Here is a 26,944-nt window from a genome sequence, read left to right on the forward strand (position 1 = left end):
TCCTGTGTGGCACGGGCGTGTGCATATGCTTGCGTGTGTGCGTGTGTGTGTGTGTGTGAATATTGCACATTCTGTTTATTCATTCATCTGTTGATGGACACTTGGGTTATTTTCACCTTTTGAATATTCTGAATAATGCTTCAATGAACACTGGTGTGTAAGTCTCTGTTTGAGTCTCTACTTTCAATTCTTTTGAATGTATACTAGGAATAGAATTGCTGGGTCATATGGTAACTCAATAGTTAGCCTTTTGAGGAACTGACAAATGTTCTTCTGCAGTGACCAAACCATTTTATAGTCCTGTTAGCTGTGTGTGAGGGTTTCAGTTTCTCCGCATTCTTGCCAACCTTGGCCATTATAGCCATCCTAGAGCATGTCAGGTATTATTTCATTGTGATTTTGATTTGCATTTCTCTATTATCTGATGAGGTTGAGCATCCTTTCATGTGCTTGTTAACCATTTGTTTATCTTCTTTAGAAAAATGTCTGTTAAAGTCCTTTGTCCATTTTTAAATTGGATCATTTGCCTTTTTATTGTTGACTTACAGGAATTCCTTATATATTCTAAATATTAAACCCCTAGCCAATATGTGATTTATAAATATTTTCCTTCATTCTGTAGGTTGTCTTTTAACTTTCTTTGATGCACAAAAGTTTTTAATTTTGATGAAGCCCAACTATCTATTTTTTGTTTTGTCACTTGTGCCTTTGGTATCATACTGAAGACTTCACTGCCAAATCCAAGGTCATGACGATTTGCCCCTGTGTGTTTGTCTAAGAGCTTTATGGTTTTAGTGCTTATATTAGGTTGTTGATCCATCTTGAATTCACTCCAGTATGTGATAACTGTTAGAACAGGTGTATCTGGTGTGGTCTCTACAGAACAAGCATAAAGGAATGCCTCGCTCATCTCCAAATCACATTTTCGGTACAGAGAGTGAACAAACCAAAGCATGAACGCAACTGTTCTAGTTACTAACTCATGCCTCCTCTCATATGTAAAAGAAGATATTTTGAGGAAATGAATGACAAATTAAATCCTTGGCATTTGAGAAAAAAATTCTTAGAAACCTGGAATAATTGTTCCTTGTTCAGCCTTTTGCTATTATCCTTCCCCCAAGCCCGATTTTTACCCACACATCTCAACTCTATCCCACATGTCCTCCTGTGCACACGTAGAGAGTGTGTATGTATGTATATGCATGGGCATGGTGGCAGTGATGGTGGAGCAGACTCAGGGCAAAAAAGCAAGTGAATGCTTCCCAATAAAGGAATAAAGAGTGGCATAAATATATGCATGAGAATGGGGACGCCTTCTGAAGCTAGCCCTGGAGCATGATTAAAACACCTTCACATAGCTCAGAGTTATAAAAAAAATTTATTGATAACTAACAGCTAGATCAGTAGTTTTCAGCCAAGGTCAAATATTTAGAATCAGCAGGTAAGCTTTTTTAAAACATCAAGATGCAGAAGACGTCCTGAAGATTCTGATTTAGTTGATCTGCATGAGATCTAGGCATCTGTATTTTTTAAAAGCTCCCTCAGTTATTCTAATGTGTAGTCAATATTTGCCCAGCAATCCAACAGTCATAGTTCCACAACTCTTTCTTTAAAGCATTTGGAGAATTTGATTGCAAAGGATATCATCACGGCAGGCTTCATGAGTAGGTGGCAATTCACCTGGCACAGTGTCAAAGTCACCATGCATGTCTCCCCAACCACAGTGCCTTCCCCTGCACATTAATGCCTAAAATTCCACCACTGGAGTTTCTCTCCCTTGTCCCAACACTTTCCTTTATTTTTAAAATGAAAACATTTCTGAGATTGCCTCATCTGTCATCTACATCTTGAAACAAATGGGTTTATCAAATGATTAGAAAAACTGCTAATAGGAGAACTGATAGCTGACAGGAGTGGGATAGTTTTTCCCTATTAACAAATAAAGCTTTAGAAGGAAAACTGGGAGATGACAATGATGGAACTTCTTTACTTTACAATTCTGACATGAGTTCCAATATATTATGACCCATTAAACTTTGCTTCTTGTTTGTGAATTCCCTAGGACTAATTTTTATTGGTTGTTTCTGAGAAAAAAAATCCCAGTTTGTTGACAAATTAACCACCTTTTAGAGTTTTTAAAACTGAGATACACAGAAATTAAACATCTTTTCTAATGTCTCATAAATAGTGTTCTCTGTGTTTGACAGTGTAAAAGAGGTTTGACCAGGGGTTAACCCAGGAAGAGTGAGTCATCTAAGATACTTGTCCCAGCAGATCTGTGGGAGGAAAAAATTCTAAGTGTGTGTGTGCTTCTACTTACATATTTTTATTCAAGACTTGGACTGAGTGGTAATGGCTGCTTTGCACCATTGAGTTTGGGATTAGTCAATATTTGATATTTGTGCATAACAAAGTTTTTCCTTAAAAATACTCTCACCTGTTTTGGGAATTTATTCAAATTTGAGCACATTATTCATTCATTCATTTGACTGTGCTGGATGTTGGGAATTCAGTGGTGTGGAAAAACAGACACAGCCCCTTCTCTTTCGGCGCTTACACACTAGAGGGAGAACAAACATTAGTAAATCGATCAGGAAAATGGCTCTATAATTTAAAACTGTGGTTTATGTGATAAAGGAAAGTTATGTGTTTCTAAAAAAGTGTATAGCTGGAGGACCTGACTGAAGTGGTCAGAAAGGCAGGGGACATTAAAAACAGGGAGAGCCTCATGTGCTAAGGTCCTGCAGCAAGAGGAGAGTATGATATTTAAGAAACTAAAGGAAGCCTAGAGAACTAGAGTGGTGGAAGGTGAAGCAAAAGAAGTAGGAAAGGGTGATATCACGTTGGAGTTCTGGCCTTTATCCCAAGAGCAATGGGAAACCCTTGGGTTCAGAACTAAAGAAGGACGTGACCAGGACCAAATTTTAAAAAGCATTACTCTAGATGGAGTGCCAAGGATATATGGGAGAAGGGCAAGCGTGAGAAAGGTAAGGACAGTCAGGAAGCTATTGCTGTAGTGCAGGCAAGAGATTAGAAGCTTGGCTAAGATGGTGGTGGCAGAGACCATGAGGCAGTGGGAATGGGGGATGGGTGAGGGGGCTTTTTGGGAAATGAGATATCCAAATGGTAGGGCTGTTGGAGTGATGGAGTGAGAGTGTGAGGATGCCTCTGAGGCTTCAGGCTTATTATATGTGTATACATGCATGCTGACCGTGACATTCAATGTGAGTAGAAACACTGGGAAAGGACCAAGTTTGGAGGGAACATGAATTTCATTTTCAAATATTGAGCTAGAAATGATTTTGAGACAAAAAAGAATTTTATATTGAAAACCCATTTAGCATATAGTAGGACCCCCTTAATTCACAGTAATAATCAGAGATACATTAAACTTGATCACATTTTGCAAATTAGTAAGTAAACAATTTTAAATTAAGGATGCTGTACTTCATCTTGCTGCTTTGCCTTAATTATTAATGACACCATTTCGGAGTGTGTTAGTAAATACGTTAGATTTTTAGAAACAATGAAGTCGTGGTAATGGGAGGCCACACTTCTGTAGTCAAGCTAGTAAATCCTGGCTGAGGCAAACATAGAGGAAGCAGAAGGGGGTGTTTTTCTGGAGAGATTTATTGAGCTAACTGAACCAATGAGGTTCATTGGTATTTATGAATGGTTCATTAGTGTAACTATCTGAACACAAGGTGAATTCACATTAAATGATAAGGCTTCCCAATAATTAATATGTGCCACTCTTTAGAATTTGTAATTAGAGGAAAGAGGCAAAATGAAAGGAAATAGATAAAAGGATAGTTGTTATAAAATTAAACTCCTTGAAAGCCAATTCAGTTTCTTTGTGAAGCAAACAAGACAAAAAGGACCAGAAGAATTGAAAATGTATTTTCTCTCTTAGTTGGCAATTCAACTTCAAGCCAGCTCAGGGTTTCTGGTTTTTATCCTAAGAGCAGTGGAAAATTCCTGAATGGTTTAAACTAAAGAGTGACATGATCAGGATTTATTTTTAAAAAGAATTACCTTGAACTATTGACGTTTGGGGCTGGATAATTCTTGCTTTTGGAAGACTGACCTGACCTTTGCTTTGCCAATGGTTAGCAGCATCCTTGGTCTCTACCCACTAGTTGCCAATAGCAACCCCCTCCCCAATTGTAATAACCAAAAATACCTGCAGGCATTATCAAAATATACTCTGAGGGGCAAAATCATCCTGTTGGAGAACCACTGAACTAAATGTGAAATGCCTGACAATGTCATTTGACAATCATTTAGGGTCTGTTAGCTTTCATTTTGCTTAATAAATGTTTGCTAGGGACCTTCTCTGGTATGATGCTCAAAAAGGAATAAGACAGTCTCTCTGCTTTTAAGGGGTGTATATGGTAGGGAAGGGGTGGGGAACTGACAAATTTGGAAATTAAAGGATGGTAGGGAAAGATATTATATTAGACCAGTCTTGTATCTCTATAAAGGAATACTTGAGACTGGGTAACTAATAAAGAAAAGAGATTTATTCTGGCTCACAGTTCGCAGGCTGTACGAGAAGCATGGTGCCTGCACCTGCTCCTGGTGAGGGCTTCAGGGAGCTTACAATCATGACAGAAGGTGACGGGGAACCAGCATGTCACATGGCAAGAGGAGGAACAAGAGTGTGAGGTGTGGAGTGGTTCCAGACTTTTAAACAATCAGATCTCGTATGAACTGAGAACTCATTCATCACCTAGGGGATGGCCCTAAGCCATTCACAAGGGATCTGCCCCCATGATCCAATCACCTCCCACCAGGCCTCACCTTCAATACTGGGAATCACATTTCAACATGAGATTTGGAGAGGACAAACATCCAAACTATATCAGATATCATTCCAAAATAAGATAGTAAAGGAAGCTTGTTCAAGTGTAGATTTCCATGCTAACCTAGAATTATCCTGTAGCTGGGTTTTTCTCAGTGGCAAGATCTCAGGATCTGACCTATCCATGACTAGGGTTGTCTATGTTCATTGATGACAGAATTGATATGACAGAAGAATCCCCTGCAAATTCCAGATGAACTATCCTTTGCATAAAGTCTCTCCTGACCTCTCTGGAATTTTGTCTGGTCCATTATAACCTTTCTCTTCTATCTTTTCCTCTCACCTAACTCCACCTAGACTTACCAACATGCTTAAATTCCATTGAACTTTCAGGGAAAAACAAACAAACTTATCTTCAATCCTGCCTGTGCTACAGAGTTTATATCATTCCCATTTCTCATTCCATCCCATAAGAAAGAAACCTCTGCCCTGATACAGACATGATTCTCTCCTGCATAACACTCAACTTATATTGCCAAATTCCATACCTTTTTTTGTGTTCCCTTTAACATTGATGGCCAACCTTCCCCTTCATTTCTACTTCTTTCCAGATTTCCTTGGTCATACCCTTACTTTCTGTCCCACTGGGATCATTTATTTTTCTTCTCTGACTCTTCCCAATGTACTTACTGACCAAATGGCAGACTCAAGTATTTAGTGAATTTAAATACCCGATGTGCTTTAATTCCCCAGTATTTCTCTCTCACTTAAAGAAGTTTGTTTATAAATAAAATTGAAATAAGCTGTTCATTGCCACCCCCAGAATTTTTTTTAGATTAAATGTGCCAGTGTAAACTTTGCAATCAGGGTGGCTCCTTTTTAGGAATATTACTACTTTTCATTATGCCGAAGACACTGTTCTGACATTTCACATGACAAAACACATCCCTACTTCTGTTCCTGCCTGCCGCAAATGCAGGCAAGTCACTAACTCACCCTGAAAGCTGCTCCTCTTTGTTTTATTGTAACATCTTTGGAGTAGCTGAAAGGAAAATGAGTTCCTTCTGCCCAAGAAAATTATAAAGAATTTTCAAAGCTGATATTCAGTGTCTTTGGGAAAGTTTTAATTCCCTTAGAAAAATACAGAAATGAACCTTTTGTTTTGACATTTGTTGATAGTGCCTTTTGCTGAATATCCCAAAAGACCCAAGCAGTTGGAAGAACTGGATGCATGCTCAACATTTCTGTGCTGAAGAAGGGGGGACCCTGGTTGCCATCGAAAGTGAAGTGGAGCAAGGTAGAGTACTCAAGATCCAACTAGGCCAAGATAACCATTTTTATTCAAGTATCTATTAAAATATCCCCCCATCAATACTAACATTCCCAAATCAACATTTAAAATACTGTATTGCAGATGATACATGAATTTTCAATTTGACCCATAGGTTTTATTTCATGACATCTGTAAAAGTTAGCATGCTGCATTGCTTATAAACTGCCAGGTTTGGGAGCCTTTCTCTCACCAGTAGCAGTGGAAAGAATAAGGACATATTTCTGGCCTATATTTCAAAATGACTAAAAGAATCTAACGTATAGTCTACATGTAATTGCATGGTAATTACATGTAATTACCATGGTAATATGATTTTTAGATTCCTTTACATTTACTTACATGCTTTTATTTGATATTTAAACAATTTTATACTTTAGTTTAAATATAGTAGATAAATCCTCTTTTATTTAGAAAGGTAATTAAGGAACACTGGAAATTGATTTGCTAATGATATGATGAAATCTCAAGTTATCCAGCTAATTTCTGTCAATTTAAACTAAAACAAAAGTGAAAGAAACCACATTACCTTAACAAGGATAAAGTAACAAATTCCTACAAATGATTCATAATTATGTTTTGCTGGCATTTAAATATAATCAGAGCTATAAATAGGATTCAGTGATTACTCAAATGCTTTCTACAGTATTAAATTAGATAATGTATTCCTGTTTTTCAGCTTTCATTACTATGAATCTTTTTGGTCAGACCACTAATGTGTGGATAGGTTTACAAAATGATGATTATGAAAAATGGCTAAATGGAAAGCCTGTGGTATATTCTAACTGGTCTCCATTTGATATAATAAATGTAAGTTTTAAGATTTATTTTTTAGAGTTCACTTTGGCAAGATACTTTATTCAAGACTTGTTTATTAAAGCTTTTTTTTACTTCCTATATTTTGTAGATATAAATTTATATTAGTTTGTTATTAATATATTAATTTTTAATGTAATTTTATATGATTTTTTTAAAGACAGAGTTTCACTCTGTCGCCCAGGCTAGACTGCAATGGTGTGATCTTGGCTCACTGCAACCTCAGCCTCCCAGGTTCAAGTGATTCTCCTGTGTCAGCCTCCTGAGTAGTTGGGATTACAGGTGACCAGCACCACACCTGGCTCATTTTTTCTATTTTTAGTAGAGCCAGGATTTTGCCATATTGGTCAGGCTGGTCTTGAACTCCTGACCTGAGGTGATCCACCCGCCTTGGCCTCCCAGAGTGGTGGGATTACAGGCATGAGCCACTGAGCCTGGCCAATTTTATATAATTTTTTTGTGTTCCAAAAATATGATTACTTTACTCATCACAATAATTGTTTCTTTTGTAGGTTATGAAATAATTTGTGAATATGTTTATTAAATGCAAATAAAGGAATAATTGTGTCTTAATTTTAAAAATAATGTTCTTAATAAAAATTTTAATGTTTTAATAATGCTATATTTTATTATAGTCTTGATAATGTGTATTATTTTAAAGATTCCAAGTCACAATACCACTGAAGTTCAAAAACACATTCCTCTCTGTGCCTTGCTGTCAAGTAATCCTAATTTTCATTTCACTGGAAAATGGTATTTTGAAGACTGCGGAAAGGAAGGCTATGGATTTGTATGTGAAAAAATGCAAGGTAAGATATATTTGGCTTTTTATTCCTTTCACTTCCAAAGTCCATCCTTCCCTTCCATGTTGGTTATACACAGCTGTGTAGCTAACAGTTTCACAGCTAACAGTGTCAGGCACTTATTCTTTGACTTTATGTAAGTTTAGTTATTTAATCTCCCCTATCCTAGGCTTATGCCCTTTAGTGGGATTATAAGGACTGCCAACACCACTTGAGTGATGACCAAATTTATGTATCTATCTTAGTCATATTAAATGGCTTTACTGCTTCGATCTGGGATTATGTATCTGTTCAGGAAATTTTTAAAGGTCACTGAGAAAAAATGTTAGGAAAGAATCAGGGAAATAAAGCAACTCATCCTTGCTCCTTTTTTGGAACCCTAAAATGGTCTCTGTGGCTAAATGTGGCATGCAGCAAGTTTCTAGATCTGATGGGCAGAACCCTCAAATGGTTTCTGGTGTGAAATACCAAAGCCACACTCTTACAAAATAGCCAACAGGGTCAATGAGCAGTGTTAATGCACTATAACTGACCTTGAATAGTGTAAATAAAAACAACAGCTCATGTTTTTACTGAGTGCTGGGTATCCCTGTTCATACCACCCGAGAAAGTCATAGTTGGTATCTAGAGCTGTGTGAAACTCTGGGCAGCCTAGCATATATATATGCTTACTTGGAATATGAATTTTAATTCTTAGCATGGCATATGTGTAAACTCTCTAATGTTACTATCAACCCATCCTCAAAAAAGCTGTGCCAGGGAAGCTCCATTTCTGGTTCTCAGTTACCACTTAAACATTATAGTGTTCAAGAACTGAAAGAAGATACTAGATATGTAATAGCAAGAGTAGCATGGGAACAGCAGAGCCTTGTAAGGAAAGAAATAATATGAGCATGCCAGGTACTTACACGTTTATAATGTACCCAACACTGTGCCTTGAGTGTATGCACAATATGCCATAAAATCCTCAAAACAGTTCTATGAAGTAGGTAAAAGTCTCCCATTTTACAGATAAAAAACTTGAGACTTAAAAACATAAGCAACCCTTGTGGGTGCAATGCTAACACCTGTAATCCTAGCACTTTGGGGGGCCAAGGCGGATGGATTGACTGAGCTCAGGAGTTCAAGACCAGCCTGAGCAACATGGTGAAACCCCATCTCTACTAAAATACAAAAATGTAGCTGGGTGTGGTGGCAGACATCTGTAGTCCCAGCTACTCGAGTGGCTCAGGCACAAGACTCGCTTGAACCTGGGAGGCAGAGGTTGCAGTGAATGGAGAACACACCACCGCACTCCAGCCTCAACTACAGAGTGAGACTCTCTCTGGGAAAACAAAATAAAACAAAAATAACACACTCAAGATATCTCAGTTAAGCACAATGATTCTATTCCACTACCTTGATGTTGATTTGTTCTTGAAATTTGCCTCAGATCACTTTCTCTCTTTGGTATTTTTGGGACTAACAGTGTGGATTTTCCTTTGGAGATAGTACAGAATAGTGGTGATTGAGAGGACAGGCACTGGAGTGCCCACCACACATGGGTTCCCACCCTCCTCTGTAGATAAGCTTCAGTCAAGTTACTTATCTTCTATGATCATGATTTCTGCAGCTGCAAAATGTGGTGATAACCATCTCACACACTATGTATATACAACACTTAGCAGACTTCTAGCATATATTTAACAAATGATAGAGTTTTTTTGTTATTTCCAAAAATTATTGTTCAACCACACTAATTATTGTAGCCAACAATAAATATTCAAATTCTGCTCCTCTTCTCTGTTTGCCAGATAAATATGTGCTTACATTGGGCTTGAGCCCAAAGTCTTTTATCTGCCAAAAAATTAAGAAAGCTGAATGAGAAGAGACACAAGGGCAAAGCAAGACTCCTCAGTTTAGAACTTGGTTTCCAATAGATCTTTCTTTTTCAGGGCAATGGGTGGCAAAACCATGCTGCTCAAAATCACTTGTTTTGAAATTTAATGAAATCAATTACATATGGAGAAATTCATATATGTAAAAATACAGATCTATAACTCAGTGGGGAAAAACAGTCAAATTGGCATTTGGGTAACATATACAAAGAATTTTATTTAATTTTATGAATTGTTAGCATTTTAAAATAGCTACTTTGATATTATTTTGATTTTGTATAAACAACCATTACACTGGGCACATAGGCTGGGCACAGACTTCTAGCAAAGAGTAAAAATATGATAAAAGTGGGTTCCATCACAACTTATAGAAATTAAGTAGATTTATTTTACTTTGTTTTACCATATGTACGGCTGCTGTATTGAGGTAACAGCTTCGGATAAAGCTCAGTTTCCTGCTTTGCCATTTTTACTGGGGAACTATGACCAGAGGAAGAGAGTGGAGCAAGAAGCAACATTCATAGGATGCCTTCTGTGTTTCCAGGCAGTAGTGTGTGCCCTATGTGGATATCTCATTCAGCTCTATCCACACCCCTCCAAGGGAGACCCTAATCATCTCTTGTAGACCATAAATTTGAGGTTTAGAAAGGTTAATTTTCCCAAGGACTCTTTACCAGTTAGGGCCAGGAATAGGATTAAGTCCTAGGTCTTGTGACCTACCCATACCTCACATGCTTCTTTCCAACACCAAATGTAGTACACAGAAGTTCAAGTCACTTTGGATCAGAAGGTACAAAAACTCTTACTTTGTTTTTTGTCCATTAAAGTTTCTAAACCTTAAGTCTATTCTAGTACATAACGTAACACAGAACAGAAAGGAAAATGCACATATCAGAGAGGAAACACCTGTTCGTAAAACACAGGCTTGGTTTTCACATGGTCACAGCCTCTTATGAACACTCAACCACCAATGATCACATGTGAACAAACCTTGCCTTTTAATTTGTAAACCTTGGCTCTGACAGGTGACATATGAATAGTAACTGTTTATAAGAAAAGTGTGTATTTCTAAGAATTTATTAACTTTATTTTTTAAATTATTTTTAGAAGTATACATGCAAACATTAAACATAGTAGTGACCATCAGTCTCGAAAGTGTAATCAAGTATTTTACCTGATAATATGCACCTGTAATATTAGGTTTGCAATGCAGCATATGACTACATAACATGTGCCTCTCTACTATTTATAAGCATTATGTTCTGCCAAAGCAGTGTGGATTAGGCCAAGTGTAGTTAGTGGAGTGAAATCCACCTACAAAGATCGTCATCAGTTCACCAAAAAGTAGTCAATTTGATAAGGGATGGTCAAAAACAAGAAATCTTCTAGAAATGGTTTAATCTATGTTTGTTTTCGAAAAATGATTCATTGAATTTCCTAAGTCTTCTCATTTTTTAGCATCACCTACATTTTCAGATAGTGTCCTCGTTTTGAAATAGTCAATTCCAGAAGAAAGCCGTCTGATCAACATGGATCATAGTGACAAGGATCCATGCTAAGCTTTGCCTCCTCCTTTCTCATCCGGATGCTACAAATGACTTTTGTTGCTGTTCTTGTTCTAGATACTTCTGGACACAGTGTAAACACATCTGACATGTATCCAATCCCTAATACCTTAGAATATGGAAACAGAACTTACAAAATAATTAATGCAAATATGACTTGGTATGCAGCAATAAAAACCTGCCTGACGCACGGAGCACAGCTGGTCAGCATCACAGACCAGTATCACCAGTCCTTCCTCACTGTTGTCCTCAACCGGCTGGGATATGCCCACTGGATTGGACTGTTCTCCACAGATGTAAGTATCCTAACGCCCTTGAAACATCCTTGCATAATTAACTTTAGCATCTTCCTCCTCCATGATGTAGCCCCTGAAATTAGCACTGAAAAAAAAATTCCCAAAATAATAGTAAACGTAACGCTTAAATAATTGGTTTATATGATTATTTGACCAACCTTATGAGCAGGCTATGCCTACAAAATAAGAGTGCACACCTCTTTAGGGTAAACATCCACTTGCCTAATGTCTGGAAATTAATACCCTTCAATGGTTTTCTGAAAATTTCCAAGTGCCCCAATACTGCCTTGCAAGTGCAGCGGAACACATCTGGAACTCAAGCACTGCATTTAGGAATTTGTGGCAGTTAAGAAATTCCCAAGAAAAATAATGAATCGTGTTTCTTGTCTAGGAAAGTGATTATTAATTAGTCGAGTACCTCTTATAATTAAACACTTTAGGTTTTATTTTCCTCTAGGGATGTGGTTTAGAGAATATGTTATTTTCATTTTTTAAATAAAAATATTATACACTCAAAGTAGCGAAAATTAAACTCTAGTCTATCCTGAGCTCTGGTTCTACTCCCTAATATTAGTAATTGTGAATACTGTCTTGTGTGCTATCTAGAAATTTTCCATGTACACATATATGTGTTCCATATACACATATATACTCATGTAGTGGAAGAATATGTATATTGTTTTTCAAACACAAATGAGATCCTATTATACATGCTGTCTTTAAACTTGCTTTTTTATTTAATATATCTTTTACAACTTCACGTCAGTATATAAAAATATCATGCATTCTTTAGAACTCAGCATGTAAGGATATACCACAACTTATTAAACCATGGGTTCTTCTCAGGTTTTCAGTTATAAACAATGCACAACAAATATATCTGTGCCAGTAGGATAAATTCTTTTTTCTTTTCTTTTCTTTTTTTAGGACAGAGTCTCACTCTGTTGCCCAGGCTGTAGTGCAGTGGCACAATCTCAGCTCACTGCATCCTCCACCTCCCCAGTTCAAGAGATTCTCCTGCTCAGCCTTCCCAGTAGTTGAGAATACAGGCAGGTGCCATCACGCCCAGTTAATTTTTTACTTTCAGTAGAGACAGGGTTTCACCATGTTGGCCAGGATAGTCTTGATCAATTGACCTCATGATCCGTCTGCCTCGGCCTCCCAGAGTGCTGGGATTACAGGCGTGAGCCACTGCTCCTGGCCGATAAACTCTTAGAAGTAAAATTGCTGAGTACACTTTAAATTTTGACAAGTACTACCAAATCGCCCTCCAAGAGTTTGCACCAATTTATATGCCAACAACAGCATGTGAAAACGTCTAGTTTTTTCACATCTTTGCCAACACCAAGTATTATCAAAATTTTAATCCTTGCCAGTGGGAGATGTAAGAAATAATTATTTCATAATTACTTATTGCCTCATATAATACAGAATGTTTTAACTTTATGTAGTCAATTTTGCTTTATGGTCTCTGGATTTTCTATGACTTAGAAAGGTTTTCCCTGCACCAACAGTACAAAAAACTTAACCAAGTTTTCTTTAACACATTTATGTTGTCAATTTTATGTTTGAGAATTTGCTTAATCTGAAATTTATTTCAGTGTAAAAGACAAGGTACTGGTCCAATTTCACTCTGATTGCTCACTAGAAAATCATAGTGGTAGGGAGCCAAGAATTCCTAAAAATCAGAAAAGGATCTCATTTGTGACAGATATTCCTGTTTGTCAAGCTGTATTCACAGATGTCCTAGACCCTCTTTAAAATGGTGTGTGGAAATATAAATCAATGTGGGAATCGTAGTGTGCTCAGATAACACTGGATGATGCTGCCAGCAGTCGTGGCAAAGAAATGATGGCTCAGTTTTCCTCCACAGAATGGTCTTAATTTTGACTGGTCTGATGGCACCAAATCCTCTTTCACTTTTTGGAAAGACGAGGAATCATCCTTCGTTGGTGACTGTGTTTTTGCCGACACCGATGGACGCTGGCATAGCACAGCCTGTGAATCATTTCTGCAAGGTGCCGTTTGTCATGTGCTCCCTGGTAGGTTCAATTCTACTCGACTCAAAAATACACTCTATGTAACTACTGTATGCAAGGCACTGTGCTAAGCAAGGGATATGAGGATGAGCATAATAAGAAGTCTCTGTCTTCAAGAAGACTCTGGTCTGGGTGGTGATATAAAGAAAAGTAGAACTACAAATGATAGAAGAGAGATAGCAAATGTTATGGGGGTTATCAAGAAAAAGAATGTATCGTATCCATTTGGAGAATGGTAGAAAGGCTTCTTGAAGGACACGGCAGTGCAGATGGGCCTTGATAAATGGTGGCTCACGCCTGTAATCCCAGCACTTTGGGAGGCTGAGATGGGCGGATCACTTGAGATTGGGAGTTTGAGACCAGCCTGATCAACATGGAGAAACCCCATCTCTACTAAAAATACAAAAATAGCTGGGTGTTGTGGCACATGCCTGTAATCCCAGCTACTTGGGAGGCTGAGGCAGAAGAATCTCTTGAACTCATGAGGCAGAGGTTGTGCTCAGCGCCATTGCACCCCAGCCTGGTCCACAAGAGTGAAACTCTGTTGAAAGAAAGAGAGAAAGAGAAAGAGAGAGAGGAAGAAAGAAGAAGAAGAAGAAGAAGAAGAAGAAGAAGAAGAAGAAGAAGAAGAAGAAGAAGAAGAAGAAGAAGAAGAAGAAGAAGAAGGAAGAAAGAGAAAGAAAGAAGAAAGGAAAGAAAGAAAGAAAAAGGAAGAAAGAGAAAAAGAAAAAAGGAAGGAAGAACAAAAGAAGGGAGAGAGGGAGGGAAGGAGGGAGGGAGGGAGGGAGGGAGGAAAGGAGATTCAAGTAGGTAAATGGGTGGGTGTAGATGGGTAATAATGGGACATGGAAAGGCATTCTGAGAAAAGCCGGATGAAAATGTGGAAGGAAGACAGGACTGGGCTTGTGTAAAGCAAAGCTGATGTTGAGATTTGCCTGAATGCAGGTTAGGTGTAAAGGAGGGGTGGGAAATTAGATGAGAATCATGGGCTTCAAGCATGTATGGAGGACTTTGAGGATGCATGTTTAAGTCAATGACTGATAGGATTCCAAAGCCATGATGATGATCATGATAATGATGATGATCATGATGATATTGTTTGGATATTTACTAGATATCCGGCTCTGCACTTTATATAATATCTCATTTACACTTAAAGTTCACCTGGTCTACCCCTTGATTAAACATGACATGTAAACTCAGAGCATTAAATAGCTTCCTGAATATTTCCCAGCTGTCCATCACCAGTACCAAGAGTAGAAATCAAGTTTCCTACATAGAATTCCCTAACACAAGCTGGCCTCCTTTTAAATATCTCATTTAGTAAAAGTGCATGTATTTACTTACATTCTGGGTACTGTATCAAATAACATACAAATTACATATCGTTAGATCAAAACAATTCAGAATTAAATGTAAATGATAGCCACCTGTATCTTGGAAAAGCTAATTTTGCTTCTGAAACACCATAAAAGCTGTCCTTTTTTTTTTTTTTGTTAGCACTTGCCTTTTCTTGGAATCGTGACCTTTCAATAACAATGCATTTATTGAATGCTTTGTGAGGCTCTAACTCATTTAAACTTCTCAACTTGTAAGGAAGGTGGCTGTGTGGCTCGTACCAGTAATCCCAGCACTTTGGGAGGCAGAAGCAGGAGGATCTCTTCAGGCCAGGAGTTTGAGACCAGCTTGGTTAACACAGTGAGACCCCTTCTCCACCAAATAATAATAAGAAGAAGAATTTTATCTGGGCTTGGTGGTGTGTGCCTGTAGTCCTAGCTACTTGGGAGGCTGAAGCTGGAGGATCACTAGACCCCAGGAGTTTGAGACTGCAGTGAGCTGTGATTGTGCCATTGCACTTCTGCCTAGGTGACAGAGCGAGACTTTGTCTCTTAAAAAAAGTTTTTTAATTAAAAAAGTTATTTTTAAAGTTTTTGTTGCTAACTCTCTTTTATAGCTAAAGAAACCAAGTGCAAGGTAACATGCCCATGGCCACACAGCTAGTAAGTGGTGGAGCCGGGATCACAGCATGGATGTGTCTGACTCTCACGCTTGCTCTCTGAAATAAAGTCCCCCTGGAGTTCCCTCATTTATTTTATGTTATGCTATGTTATGATACTTTATTGAATGCATTATTTTCTTTCATAGGTTTATTAGTGGGTAAGGACTTTTCAAATCTGTGATACACAGCACTGCATGAAGCGCATACATTTGGAAATCTCTTGCCAGCATCAGTCAGCTGCCACTCTCTCCGGGAGTCATAGCCCCTGCTTGTTCCAACCTTTAGGATGCTAATTGTAAACATGAAAGACAGCCACCCTCACCCAGGCAGCACTCAAACTAAGCCTCCAAAGCTGTGCATTAACATATCTTGTTATGTTTAGGTAAAGATTATTTCCGTCAGAAATGCTATAAGCTGATTCTAGTTTTATAATCATTTACATGAAACCCAATCTTTTGGAGTATTACTATGAAAATCTTGTTACATTTATTTATCTTGGTCTTTTATAGAATGTAATGTAATATTTATCTCAATAAATAAACCCAGTCACCACTCTGAAATCATAACTGGTTTTTCTTCACAGAAACAAGACCATCTGAACACCCAGAGTTGTGCTCAGAAACATCTATTCCCTGGATAAAATTTAAAAGTAATTGCTACAGTTTTTCTACAGTCCTAGATGGTATGAGTTTTGAGGCTGCTCATGAATTTTGCAAAAAGGAAGGTAATTGTTTTTGTGATGGTAAAAATGCTTTCATGTGCTCCTACTTGCCATTTCAGTAAACAATGTGGATTTCTTTATTCATCCCATTATTTAGTGACTTTAGAAGCAACAAAAACTATTGAAAAAATAAATACTATTGAAATTGCTTGTTTGGAGGACAGCTACTATATGAAACAATGTCCTGTATAGAATTTGGAAACCTAAGATGATGTCTCAGCACACTGCACTTTCTGAAGAAAACGTTCCTTTTGCATGCATTTGCATTATGAATTTTGAGTGTTCCCTAAAATTAATATTCTATGCCTTAACTTCTGAAGTGCAAGCTTGTATCTTTTTTAAAATGTGGTTTTCTTTAAGTTTTTTAATTTAAAATTATTTACAAGGAAATTTTCACTTTTCAAAACCTGTGCTTTGCAAATAATGGTGTAGGAAACATATTTTAAAGTATATTTACATGTAAACACAAATATTCCTTTGCTACTTGTCTCTCTTATAGGATCTAATCTTTTAACAATCAAGGATGAGGCTGAAAATGCATTTCTCCTAGAAGAGCTGTTTGCTTTTGGTTCTTCTGTCCAGATGGTTTGGTTGAACGCTCAATTTGATGGTAACAGTAAGTGATTTGGGTAGAAGAGAGGACATAAATAAATACATGGTTGCTAAAGCTGATGATAATGGCATCTGTGAGCCAGAGAACTCTCCTTGGATACATTTGCTATGAAAAAATAGCATGAAGCCTAAAGCCATTTGGAATCTTCCAAAAACAACATTGGAACCCTTTTCTCTACCCTTTTGTCTTTTGAAATAATCCTGGAATACCAAAAATAAAAACAAACAAACAATAACACGTTTATCTTTATCCTTAGCAGGAAGATGCTTGGCTGAAACTTTGTGTTCACAGACTTAGTCATAGCATACCAAAACCATATTTACTTGAAAATATCCCTGGTTTCTAAATGTTATGAAAGCACAATAGAGTTATGAAAATGTTTCCATGATAAACTGTGCTGTTAGGATTCTTATTTGCTACTCATAAAAACCAGAGTTTGTAATAAAATGGAAGCGTAGTATTATTTTCTTTATGTAATTGATGGTTATTGAAAGGTACTTGCGAAGAAAATTATTTTAATTGGTATGGAGAGCCTGTTACAGTGGTGTACCAAGGTAGGGGGTAGCCTACCCTTTCAAAGAGGAATTTTTAATCACCAACATTGTTTAGGATTTCAAGCAGATGGTGATAATAAAAAGCAGACCGACTTTTAGTTAGTTTTATTATTAGTTTTAAATTATTTTCAGACAATACACTCCCCCTTATTGCCCACATATGAGATGGACTCTCCTACTGCCCCTAACCTCTTGGTACATGGCTGGCTTGCTATTAAAGAAACTCACTGTAAAATCTTTTTAGAGGCCGGGTGCAGTGGCTCATGCTATAATCCCAGCACTTTGGGAGGCCAAGGTGGGCAGATCATGAGGTCAGGGGTTCGAGACCAGCCTGACCAACATGGTGAAACCCTGTCTCTACTAAAAATACAAAAATTAACCGGGCGTGGTGGCAGGCACCGTAATCCCAGCTACTCAGGAGGCTGAGGCAGGAGAATCGCTTGAACTCAGGAAGCGGAGGTTTCAGTGAGCCGAGATCACGCCATTGTACTCCAGCCTGGGTAACAGAGCAAGACTCCATCTCAAAAAAAGAAAAATCTTTTTAGAAAGCCATTTTGTAATGATAAAGATGTTAGGATTTGAAAGGATTTTTCTTTACTCAATTAGTTTTATTTATCAAATGATTTCTTTAAATTGATTATAAATATATAGAATATTTCAAAATTCAAACTGTCACATTAAGAAACATGATAACCAAAATGAACTAAATTAGAACACTGTATCTAAAATAAAGAGGCAACTTTATTAATGCCTACCTTTTGATACTGAGTTCATGACTCTATTTACTGAGTTGAATGCATCAGTTCAAGAGTCTCGTTAAATTCAGGGGCTGCTTTTTATGGTTAATTCCAGTCTTAGTATGTTTGATAACCATGCGCATAATTCATACTGAGTCAGCAATTTTCCCACAGATGAAACCATAAAGTGGTTTGATGGAACTCCTACAGACCAGTCAAACTGGGGCATTCGGAAGCCAGACACAGACTACTTCAAGCCCCATCATTGTGTTGCCCTGAGGATCCCTGAAGGATTATGGCAGCTATCCCCATGTCAAGAAAAAAAGGGCTTTATATGTAAAATGGAGGCAGGTAGGTAAAGTCAGAGAGTAATTCTTCATTTCGATTCTATCTTAACTAATGTTGACCAACCTCTTTAGCATTTAAAGATTTTAAAATCCAAGTTTAGAGAGTATTTAGATAGATTCTGACATTATTGTTGTGTTCTGTACCAAACAAGTCAGAGAATATTGCAGCTCCTTCTTTCTGTGATATGGGGGGAAAAATCATTATAAACCAACTTAAAGACTATGATTGTTCTTGTGTCACCCTGGTTGATCACCTAAAGGGCAAGAAAGCAGTTTCCCTCAAGGAAATAGAACTAGGAATGTAAACCAGCAACTTTCATTCAGGTGACTGCTACTCAGAATTTTTAAGGTTTATGTTTGGCCTCAGGAAATATAATCTAGGCTTACGTATATTTGTTGCAGACAAGGAAATGTGATTCTCTGTTGCAAGCATAATGTGTCATAAAAGTCACATTTTAACTTAATCATAAGCAACGTACTTAGTGTTTAGTAATAAAAAAACAAATTTTATAAATCTAAGCTGGAAAATTCTAGTCAGTTGCAAACAACTGAAGAGTTTTTTAAGACAGGGTGTTAAGGAGGATCACTGATGATGGGAAAATGTCTATAATAATTACAGCAGTTTCTAGATGTCCTAAATGTTATAAAGGAGGGATTGCTGAGGCTTGGACTGCTAGAGAAGGCTTCCGATATGAGGTTTTGGGATCCCAAAGGATGAGGAGAATTATAGAAGTTGGAACAGAAGAGGAAAAGGCCCAGTGTGATTAAAAGCAGCAGCTAAGAATGTGTTTCAGTGAGTGCAAACAGCTTACATTAGGGGGTGCTGGGAATAAAATTGGACAGTAATGTAGGATACTTTCACAGAGTGCCAGGCTAAAGAGCTGAACTTCATGGTGGAAGAGACAGACCCGCTATGTGCTCTGTAGACACCTGTGATGAAGCAATAGAACTCATGAGGATGTGAAGAGAAACATTTGTAATTTGAGTGATTGATCTAGGAATGAAAGAGGAAGGAGAAATAGGAAGACAGAATCACTGGCCTTGGTGACTGATTCAGTGCTGGGAAGGAAGGAGAAAACACTGCAGGTGTGGGCACCAGTGTTTGAAACCCCCCCAGTGTGATTCTCAACTCTGTGTGAAAAGCATGGCTAAGCCTAATAAATAATGTGCCCAAATTATCACTAGCTTTTAAATATCAAAAACACCTCATGTCTTACAGGACTTGAAAGCTTCCTATAATGCAGATAACACCTGTTTCATGCTTTGCAACAGCTTTCCAAGGTAGTGGAGCAATTAAAATAACCCCATTTTGCAGATGAGAAAAGTGCCTGTCCAAACTGAGGCTACATCAAGGACTACAGAGAAAACTCCCAGTTTCCTAAGTGCTCCTTCCATGCTGCCCACTGCTTCTATCCTAAGGACAAACACTCTTAACAGTCTTTCTTAAAGATGTATCTTTAAAGTGATGGTTATCCCAAGTACACTATACAAATTATATGACTGTATTCAATTATCACTTGTATCCTAAGAATTTGTACAACTGATATACATCAATTTAAAGGAAGTATCTTCATAAAAACACAATAATATATGTTTTCAACAGTTCAGTGCAACATTATATGGTATTCTTTTTATATTACAAGAACAAGTCTGGGCTGGACACGGTAGCTCACTCCTTTAATCTCAGCACTTTGGGAGGCAGAGGCAGGCAGATCAGTTGAGGTCAGGAGTTCGAGACCAGTCTGGTCAACATGGCAAAACCCCATCTCTACTAAAAATACAAAAATTATCTGGGCATGGTAGTGCACACCTATAATCCCAGATACTAGGGAGGCTGAGGCAAGAGAATTGCTTGAACCCAGAGGGCAGAGGTTGCAGTGAGCCAAGACTGCACCATTGCACTCCAGTCTGGGCAACAGAATGAGACTACATCTCAAAAAATACAAAAAGTCTGTTTTTCAAAAATATGGTTTTGCTATTGGTAACAGTGTTGATTCTTTCTTTTTTCATGTGTATCAGAGTGAATGAGCATCAGTAGGACATCAAGGCACTTCTTTTTCTCACAAACCCATTTATTCATCTTCCTCTAGTTCATTCTCTGTCTTTCTCTGGATCTTTATCTAGATCAAAAATAAGAGTTCACATTTTGATATAACATCTACTTAAAAGATGTGTTTTTATAGTAGAAAGTTTTAAAACAGGAACTCTAACTTTTTGGATGGAGAAGCTGTTGCTCATTTCCCCAGATCCATGAGATCACAAAGGTGAGAAGATGCTGATTTTAAAATCCTTACACAGAGGCAGGCAGATTATCATTGCTGAACAAACTCCATATGAGATCCCAACAAAACTGTGAGTTCTTGTGTGCAGGGCCTATATTTTACTCTATATTTATTGCAGCACAGTGCTGAGACTGAATAGAAAGTTCTTGGCTTAAAAAAAAAAAAAGGTGTGTGTCTGTGAGCACTAATAATGATAATTACAGTAAATCAAGGCTCAAGAAACTTTTTTTGTAAAGGGCCTGTTAGTAAACATTTTTGGCTTTGGGAGCCATATGGTCTCTGTCACACGCCATTGTAGCACGAAAGCAGCTATAACAATACATCAATGAATGAGTGTGCCTAAGTTCCAGTAAAACATTTTTTATAAAAACAGGTGACCCAGTTTGATCCATGGGCCATAGTTTGCTGACACCTGCTGTAAGCAATGACATTTTTGCTGAATTTTTAAAAACTCATTTTAATTTTTGTATTTGGTTTTAGATATTCGCACTGCAGAGGAGCAGCCAGAAAAAGGTACGTTTGAAACTATACAGAACATTTTGATTTTTCTTAGAAATAAGATAGAAAGCAACTGTATGACAGTATCTATATTACTTCATCGTCACTGAAGTTTTCCTTTTTTAAAAAAATCTCCTTTCAGGACCAAGTCACAGCATAATTCCTCTTGCGGTAGTACTGACACTGCTAGTCATTCTGGCCATTGTCACACTTTCCTTCTGCATATACAAGCAGAATGGTGGCTTCTTCAGAAGACTTGCAGGGTTTCGGAATCCTTACTATCCCGCAACCAACTTTAGTACAGTACATTTAGAAGAAAATATTCTCATTCCTGATCTTGAGAAGAGTGAACAATAATAATGAGGTCAGAGAATGCCACAGCCACCGGGTGAGTAAAGAAGACTGAACAGGAGTCTCATTTGCCTTTCCCTTTACAGTCCAGATGCCATTAGAATGTGAATTGGGTCACTATTTTAATTATTCTTGAAGTGATTACTGGTTTTGAATTTTAACCAAATCAGATGGGTTTTGATTTATTCATTTCCCTAAACTATGATCCATTCTTAAAAAGGGGAAATTATGCATTGGTTATTATTCAGAAAGACAAAGAACTATTAAAAGAAACTCCCTATTGAAAACTCTCAAACCAATATGAATAATAGTTTTTGCATTAATGTGTCTCTACTAAAATTTGGGAGAATTTTAAAACCAATCTGGTATCTATTCAGACATTTACCCATACTCATTGCATTAAAAAAAAAAACAGAAAGAAGCAAAAAAAAAAAAAAAGTTAATCTCTTATATGACAGGAAAAGGAAAGGGCTTCTGAGAGGATTCTTAGTTGTTTCTTTCGAATTCACTTTTAATATCAGGAGTTTGGAAAATACTAATTTCTATGCTTAAGGGACACAGATTCTGGGCTCTCAACTGATATCTAAGATGACATTCATTTTTATTAGGTCTAACGTCTCAAGCTAAAGGAGAAAGAAAAACACCTTCCTTAAACGGCAAAGACCTTCATTAGCAGTACACTTTTATAAACAACCATATAGCTAAAATGTGGCCTTAAATCTTCAATTACTAAATGATGATTTAGTTGGATATTTAAAATGTCATATAGATAAGCTTAAAGTAATATATTGAAACTTTAACAGTTTTACCGTTAAAACTCATGGACTTTCTGAAAAACTATAGATATGAAATAATATATAATACTCTTAACAACTGGAAGATATAAAATGTAACTTGGATTTAAAGGAGAAGAGCTGAAGATCTGAATTATATTCTCATTAGAACCAGACAGAGGATTGTTGAGAAGTACTAAATAAATTGGTAATCTAGATAACTCTATTATGTAAATGAGTTTAGGTGTTCTATTTAATAAACTATTTATGGAAACCGTCTCCTTTTATATTAGTCTAATTAGTATAGATGGTAAATAATGATTATAATACTGTCTGTAAATAAAAAAATTACAGATCTTATTTTTCTTTACTAATTTCTTATAAAGAAAACAGCTTCATAATCAATATCCAAAAATTTACTCGCTACAAAACTGTTTATTTAATTCTATGAAGAAAAAAGTGTGCTGGGAATGATGGCATGCACCTGTAGTCCCAGCTACTCAGGAGGCTGAGGGAAGAGGATCAGCTGAGCCCAGGAGTTGGAGGCTGCAGTGAGCTGTGGTCGTGCCACTGCCCTCCAGCCTGGGCAACTGAATGAGACACCCAACTCATAAAAAGTACCGTTCTAAAAAGACATAGACTGGCAAATTGGATAAAAAGCCAAAACCCATCAGTGTGCTGTATCCAGGAAACCCATCTCACATGCAAGGATACACAAAGGCTCAAAATAAAGGGATGGAGGAAGATTTACCAAGCAAATGGAGAGCAAAAAAAAAAGCAGAAGTTGCAATTCTCATCTCCAATAAAATAGACTTTAAAGCAACAAAGATCAAAAGAGACAAAGAAGGACATTACATAATGGTAAAAGAATCAATGCAACAAGAAGAGCTAACAATCCTAAATATATATGCACCTAATACAGGAGCACCCAGATACATAAGGCAAGTTCTTAATGACTTACAAAGAGACTTAGACTCCCACACAATAATAGTGGGAAACTTCAACACACCATTGTCAATATTAGACAGATCAACAAGACAGAAAATTAACAAGGATATCCAGGACTTGAACTCAGATCTGGAACAAGCAAACCTAATAGACATTTACAGAACTCTCCACCCCAAATCCACAGAATATACATTCTTCTCAGCACCACATCACATCTACTCTAAAACTGACCACATAATTGGAAGTAAATCACTCCTCAGCAAATGCAAAAGAACGGAAACCATAACAAACAGTCTCTCAGACCAGAGTGCAATCAAGTTAGAACTCAGAATTCAGAAACCAATCCAGAACCACACAGCTTCATGGAAACTGAACAACTTTCTCTTGAATGTTGACTGGATAAATAATGAAATGAAGGCAGAAATAAAGATGTTCTTCGAAACCAACGAGAATGAAGACACCACATACCAGAATCCCTGGGACACATTTAAAACAGTCTCTAGAGGAAAATATATAGCAATAAGTGCCCACATGAGAAGCAAGAAGAGATCTAAAATTGACACTCTATCGTCAAAATTGAAAGAGCTAGAGGAGCAAGATCAAAAAAACTCAAAACGTAGCAGAAGACAAGAAATAACTAAGATCAGAGCAGAATTGAAGGAGATAGAGACATGAAAAACCCTTCAAAAAATCATTAAATCCAGGAGCTGGTTTTTTGAAAAGATCAACAAAATAGACAGACCACTAGCCAGATTAATAAAAAAGAAAAGAGAGAATAACCAAACAGATGCAATAAAAAATGATAAAGGGGATATCACCACAGATGCCACAGAAATTCAAACCATCATCAGAGATTATTACAAACAACTCTATGCACATAAACTAGAAAACCTGGAAGAAATGGATAAATTTCTGGACAGTTGCCTCCTCCCAAGCCTAAACCAGGAAGAAGTCGAAACCCTGAATAGACCAATAACAAGGTCTGAAGTCGAGGCAGCAATTAAGAGCCTACCACCCAAAAAAAGCCCAGGCCCAGATGGTTTCACAGCTGAATTCTGCCAGACATACAAAGAGGAACTGGTACCATTCCTTCTGAAACTATTCCAAATAATCCAAAAAGAGGGAATCCTTCCCAAATCATTTTATGAGACCAACATCATCCTGATACAAAAACCCGGCAGAGACTCAACAAGAAAAGAAAACTACAGGCCAATATCCATGATGAACATAGATGCAAAAATCTTCAATAAAATACTGGCAAGCCGATTACAACAGCACATCAAAAAGCTTATCCACCATGATCAAGCAGGATTCATCCCGGGGATGCAAGGCTGGTTCAACATACGCAAGTCTATAAATATAATTCACCACATAAACAGAACCAAAGACAAAAACCACATGATTATCTCAATTGATGCAGAGAAGGCCTTCGACAAAATTCAACAGTCCTTTATGCTAAAAACCCTCAATAAACTAGGTATCAACAGAACATATCTCAAAATAATAAAAGTTATTTATGACAAACCAACAGCCAATATCATACTGAATGGGCAAAAACTGGAAGCATTCCCTTTGAAATCTGGCACTAGACAAGGATGCCCTCTCTCACCACTCCTATTCAATATAGTACTGGAAGTTCTAGCCAGAGCAATCAGGCAAGAAAAAGAAATAAAGGGTATTCAACTAGGAAAGGAGGAAGTCAAATTGTCTCTATTTGCAGATGACATGATGGTATATCTAGAAGACCCCATCATCTCAGCCCAAAATCTCCTGAAACTGATAAGCAACTTCAGCAAAGTCTCAGGATACAAAATCAATGTGCAAAAATCACAAGCATTCCTATACACCAATAACAGACTTAAAGAGAGCCAAATCAAGAACGAACTGCCATTCACAATTGCTACAAAGAGAATAAAATGCCTAGGAATACAACTAACAAGGAACGTAAAGGACCTCTTCAAGGAGAACTACAAACCACTGCTCAACGAAATAAAAGAGGACACAAACAGATGGAGAAACATTCCATGTTCATGGTTAGGAAGAATCAATATCGTGAAAATGGCCATACTGCCCAAAGTAATTTACAGATTCAATGCTATCCCCATCAAGCTACCAATGACCTTCTTCACAGAACTGGAAAAAACCACCTTAAACTTCATATGGAACCAAAAGAGAGCCCGCATAGCCAAGTCAATTCTAAGCAAAAAGAACAGAGCAGGAGGCATCACACTACTGGACATCAAACTATACTACAAGTCTACAGTAATCAAAACAGCATGGTACTGGTACCAAAACAGAGATATAGACCAATGGAACAGAACAGAGGCGTTGGAGGCAACACAACATATCTACAACCATCCGCTCTTTGACAAACCTGATAAAAACAAGCAATGGGGAAAGGATTCCCTGTTTAATAAGTGGTGTTGGGAAAACTGGCTAGCCATATGCAGAAAGCAGAAACTGGACCCCTTCCTGACACCTTACACTAAAATTAACTCCAGATGGATTAAAGACTTAAACATAAGACCTAACACCATAAACACCCGAGAAGAAAACCTAGGCAAAACCATTCAGGGCATAGGCATAGGCAAGGACTTCATGACCAAAACACCAAAAGCATTGGCAACAAAAGCCAAAATAGACAAATGGGACCTAATCAAACTCCACAGCTTCTGCACGGCAAAAGAAACAGTCATTAGAGTGAATCGGCAACCAACAGAATGGGAAAAAATTTTTGCAGCCTACCCATCTGACAAAGGGCTGATATCCAGAATTTACAATGAACTAAAACAGATTTACAAGAAAAAAACAAACAAGCCCATTCAAAAGTGGGCAAAGGATATCAACAGATACTTTACAAAAGAAGACACACATGAGGCCAAGAAGCATATGAAAAAATGCTCATCATCACTGGTCATTAGAGAAATGCAAATCAAAACTACATTGAGATACCATCTCACGCCAGTTAGAACGGCGATCATTAAAAAATCTGGAGACAACAGATGCTGGAGAGGATGTGGAGAAATAGGAACACTTTTACACTGTTGGTGGGAGTGTAAATTAGTTCAACCACTGTGGAGAACAGTGTGGCGATTCCTCAAGGACCTAGAAATAGAAATTCCATTTGACCCAGCAATCTCATTACTGGGTATATATCCAAAGGATTATAAATCATTCTACTATAAGGACACATGCACACGAATGTTCACTGCAGCACAGTTTACAATAGCAAAGACCTGGAACCAACCCAAATGCCCATCGATGATAGACTGGACAGGGAAAATATGGTACATATACACCATGGAATATTATGCAGCCATCAAAAACGAGTTCGCCTCCTTTGTAGGGACATGGATGAACCTGGAAACCATCATTTTCAGCAAACTGACACAAGAACACAATATCAAGCACCACATGTTCTCACTCATAGACGGGTGTTGAACAATGGGAACACGTGGACACAGGGAGGGGAGCAGTATACACTGGGGTCTGTTGTGGGAGAGTGGAGGGGACAGTGTGGGGTGGGGAGTTGGAGAGAGATAGCATGGGGAGGAATGCTACATATAGGTGAAGGGGAGGAAGGCAGCAAAT

At 37.6% G+C, this 26,944-nt stretch overlaps 1 protein-coding gene across 9 annotated transcripts in view; it reads left to right on the top strand.

The window, feature by feature from the left end:
* PLA2R1 (phospholipase A2 receptor 1) overlaps positions 1-26,944 on the top strand; it is a 141,617-nt gene that overhangs the window by 102,499 nt on the left and 12,174 nt on the right. For 4 of the 9 annotated variants that reach the window (XM_021665902.2, XM_012454841.3, XM_064382692.1 and 1 more), the window contains 10 exons: positions 5,984-6,101; positions 6,814-6,944; positions 7,612-7,759; positions 11,253-11,491; positions 13,365-13,533; positions 16,113-16,253; positions 16,750-16,866; positions 18,329-18,505; positions 21,264-21,296; positions 21,424-22,765. In XM_021665902.2, coding sequence (XP_021521577.1) covers positions 5,984-6,101; positions 6,814-6,944; positions 7,612-7,759; positions 11,253-11,491; positions 13,365-13,533; positions 16,113-16,253; positions 16,750-16,866; positions 18,329-18,505; positions 21,264-21,296; positions 21,424-21,638 — 1,488 coding nt within the window. In that variant the 3' untranslated portion in view covers positions 21,639-22,765. Of the gene's footprint in view, positions 1-5,983; positions 6,102-6,813; positions 6,945-7,611; positions 7,760-11,252; positions 11,492-13,364; positions 13,534-16,112; positions 16,254-16,749; positions 16,867-18,328; positions 18,506-21,263; positions 21,297-21,423; positions 22,766-26,944 lie in introns of those variants that run through there. The other 5 variants (XR_010344594.1, XM_012454839.3, XM_012454837.3 and 2 more) reach the window with 3 other exon arrangements.

This window comes from Aotus nancymaae, unplaced genomic scaffold (genome assembly GCF_030222135.1).
Source record: "Aotus nancymaae isolate 86718 unplaced genomic scaffold, 86718_ANA_hifiasm-v0.15.2.pri h1tg000029l, whole genome shotgun sequence".
Lineage (NCBI taxonomy): Eukaryota > Metazoa > Chordata > Mammalia > Primates > Aotidae > Aotus > Aotus nancymaae.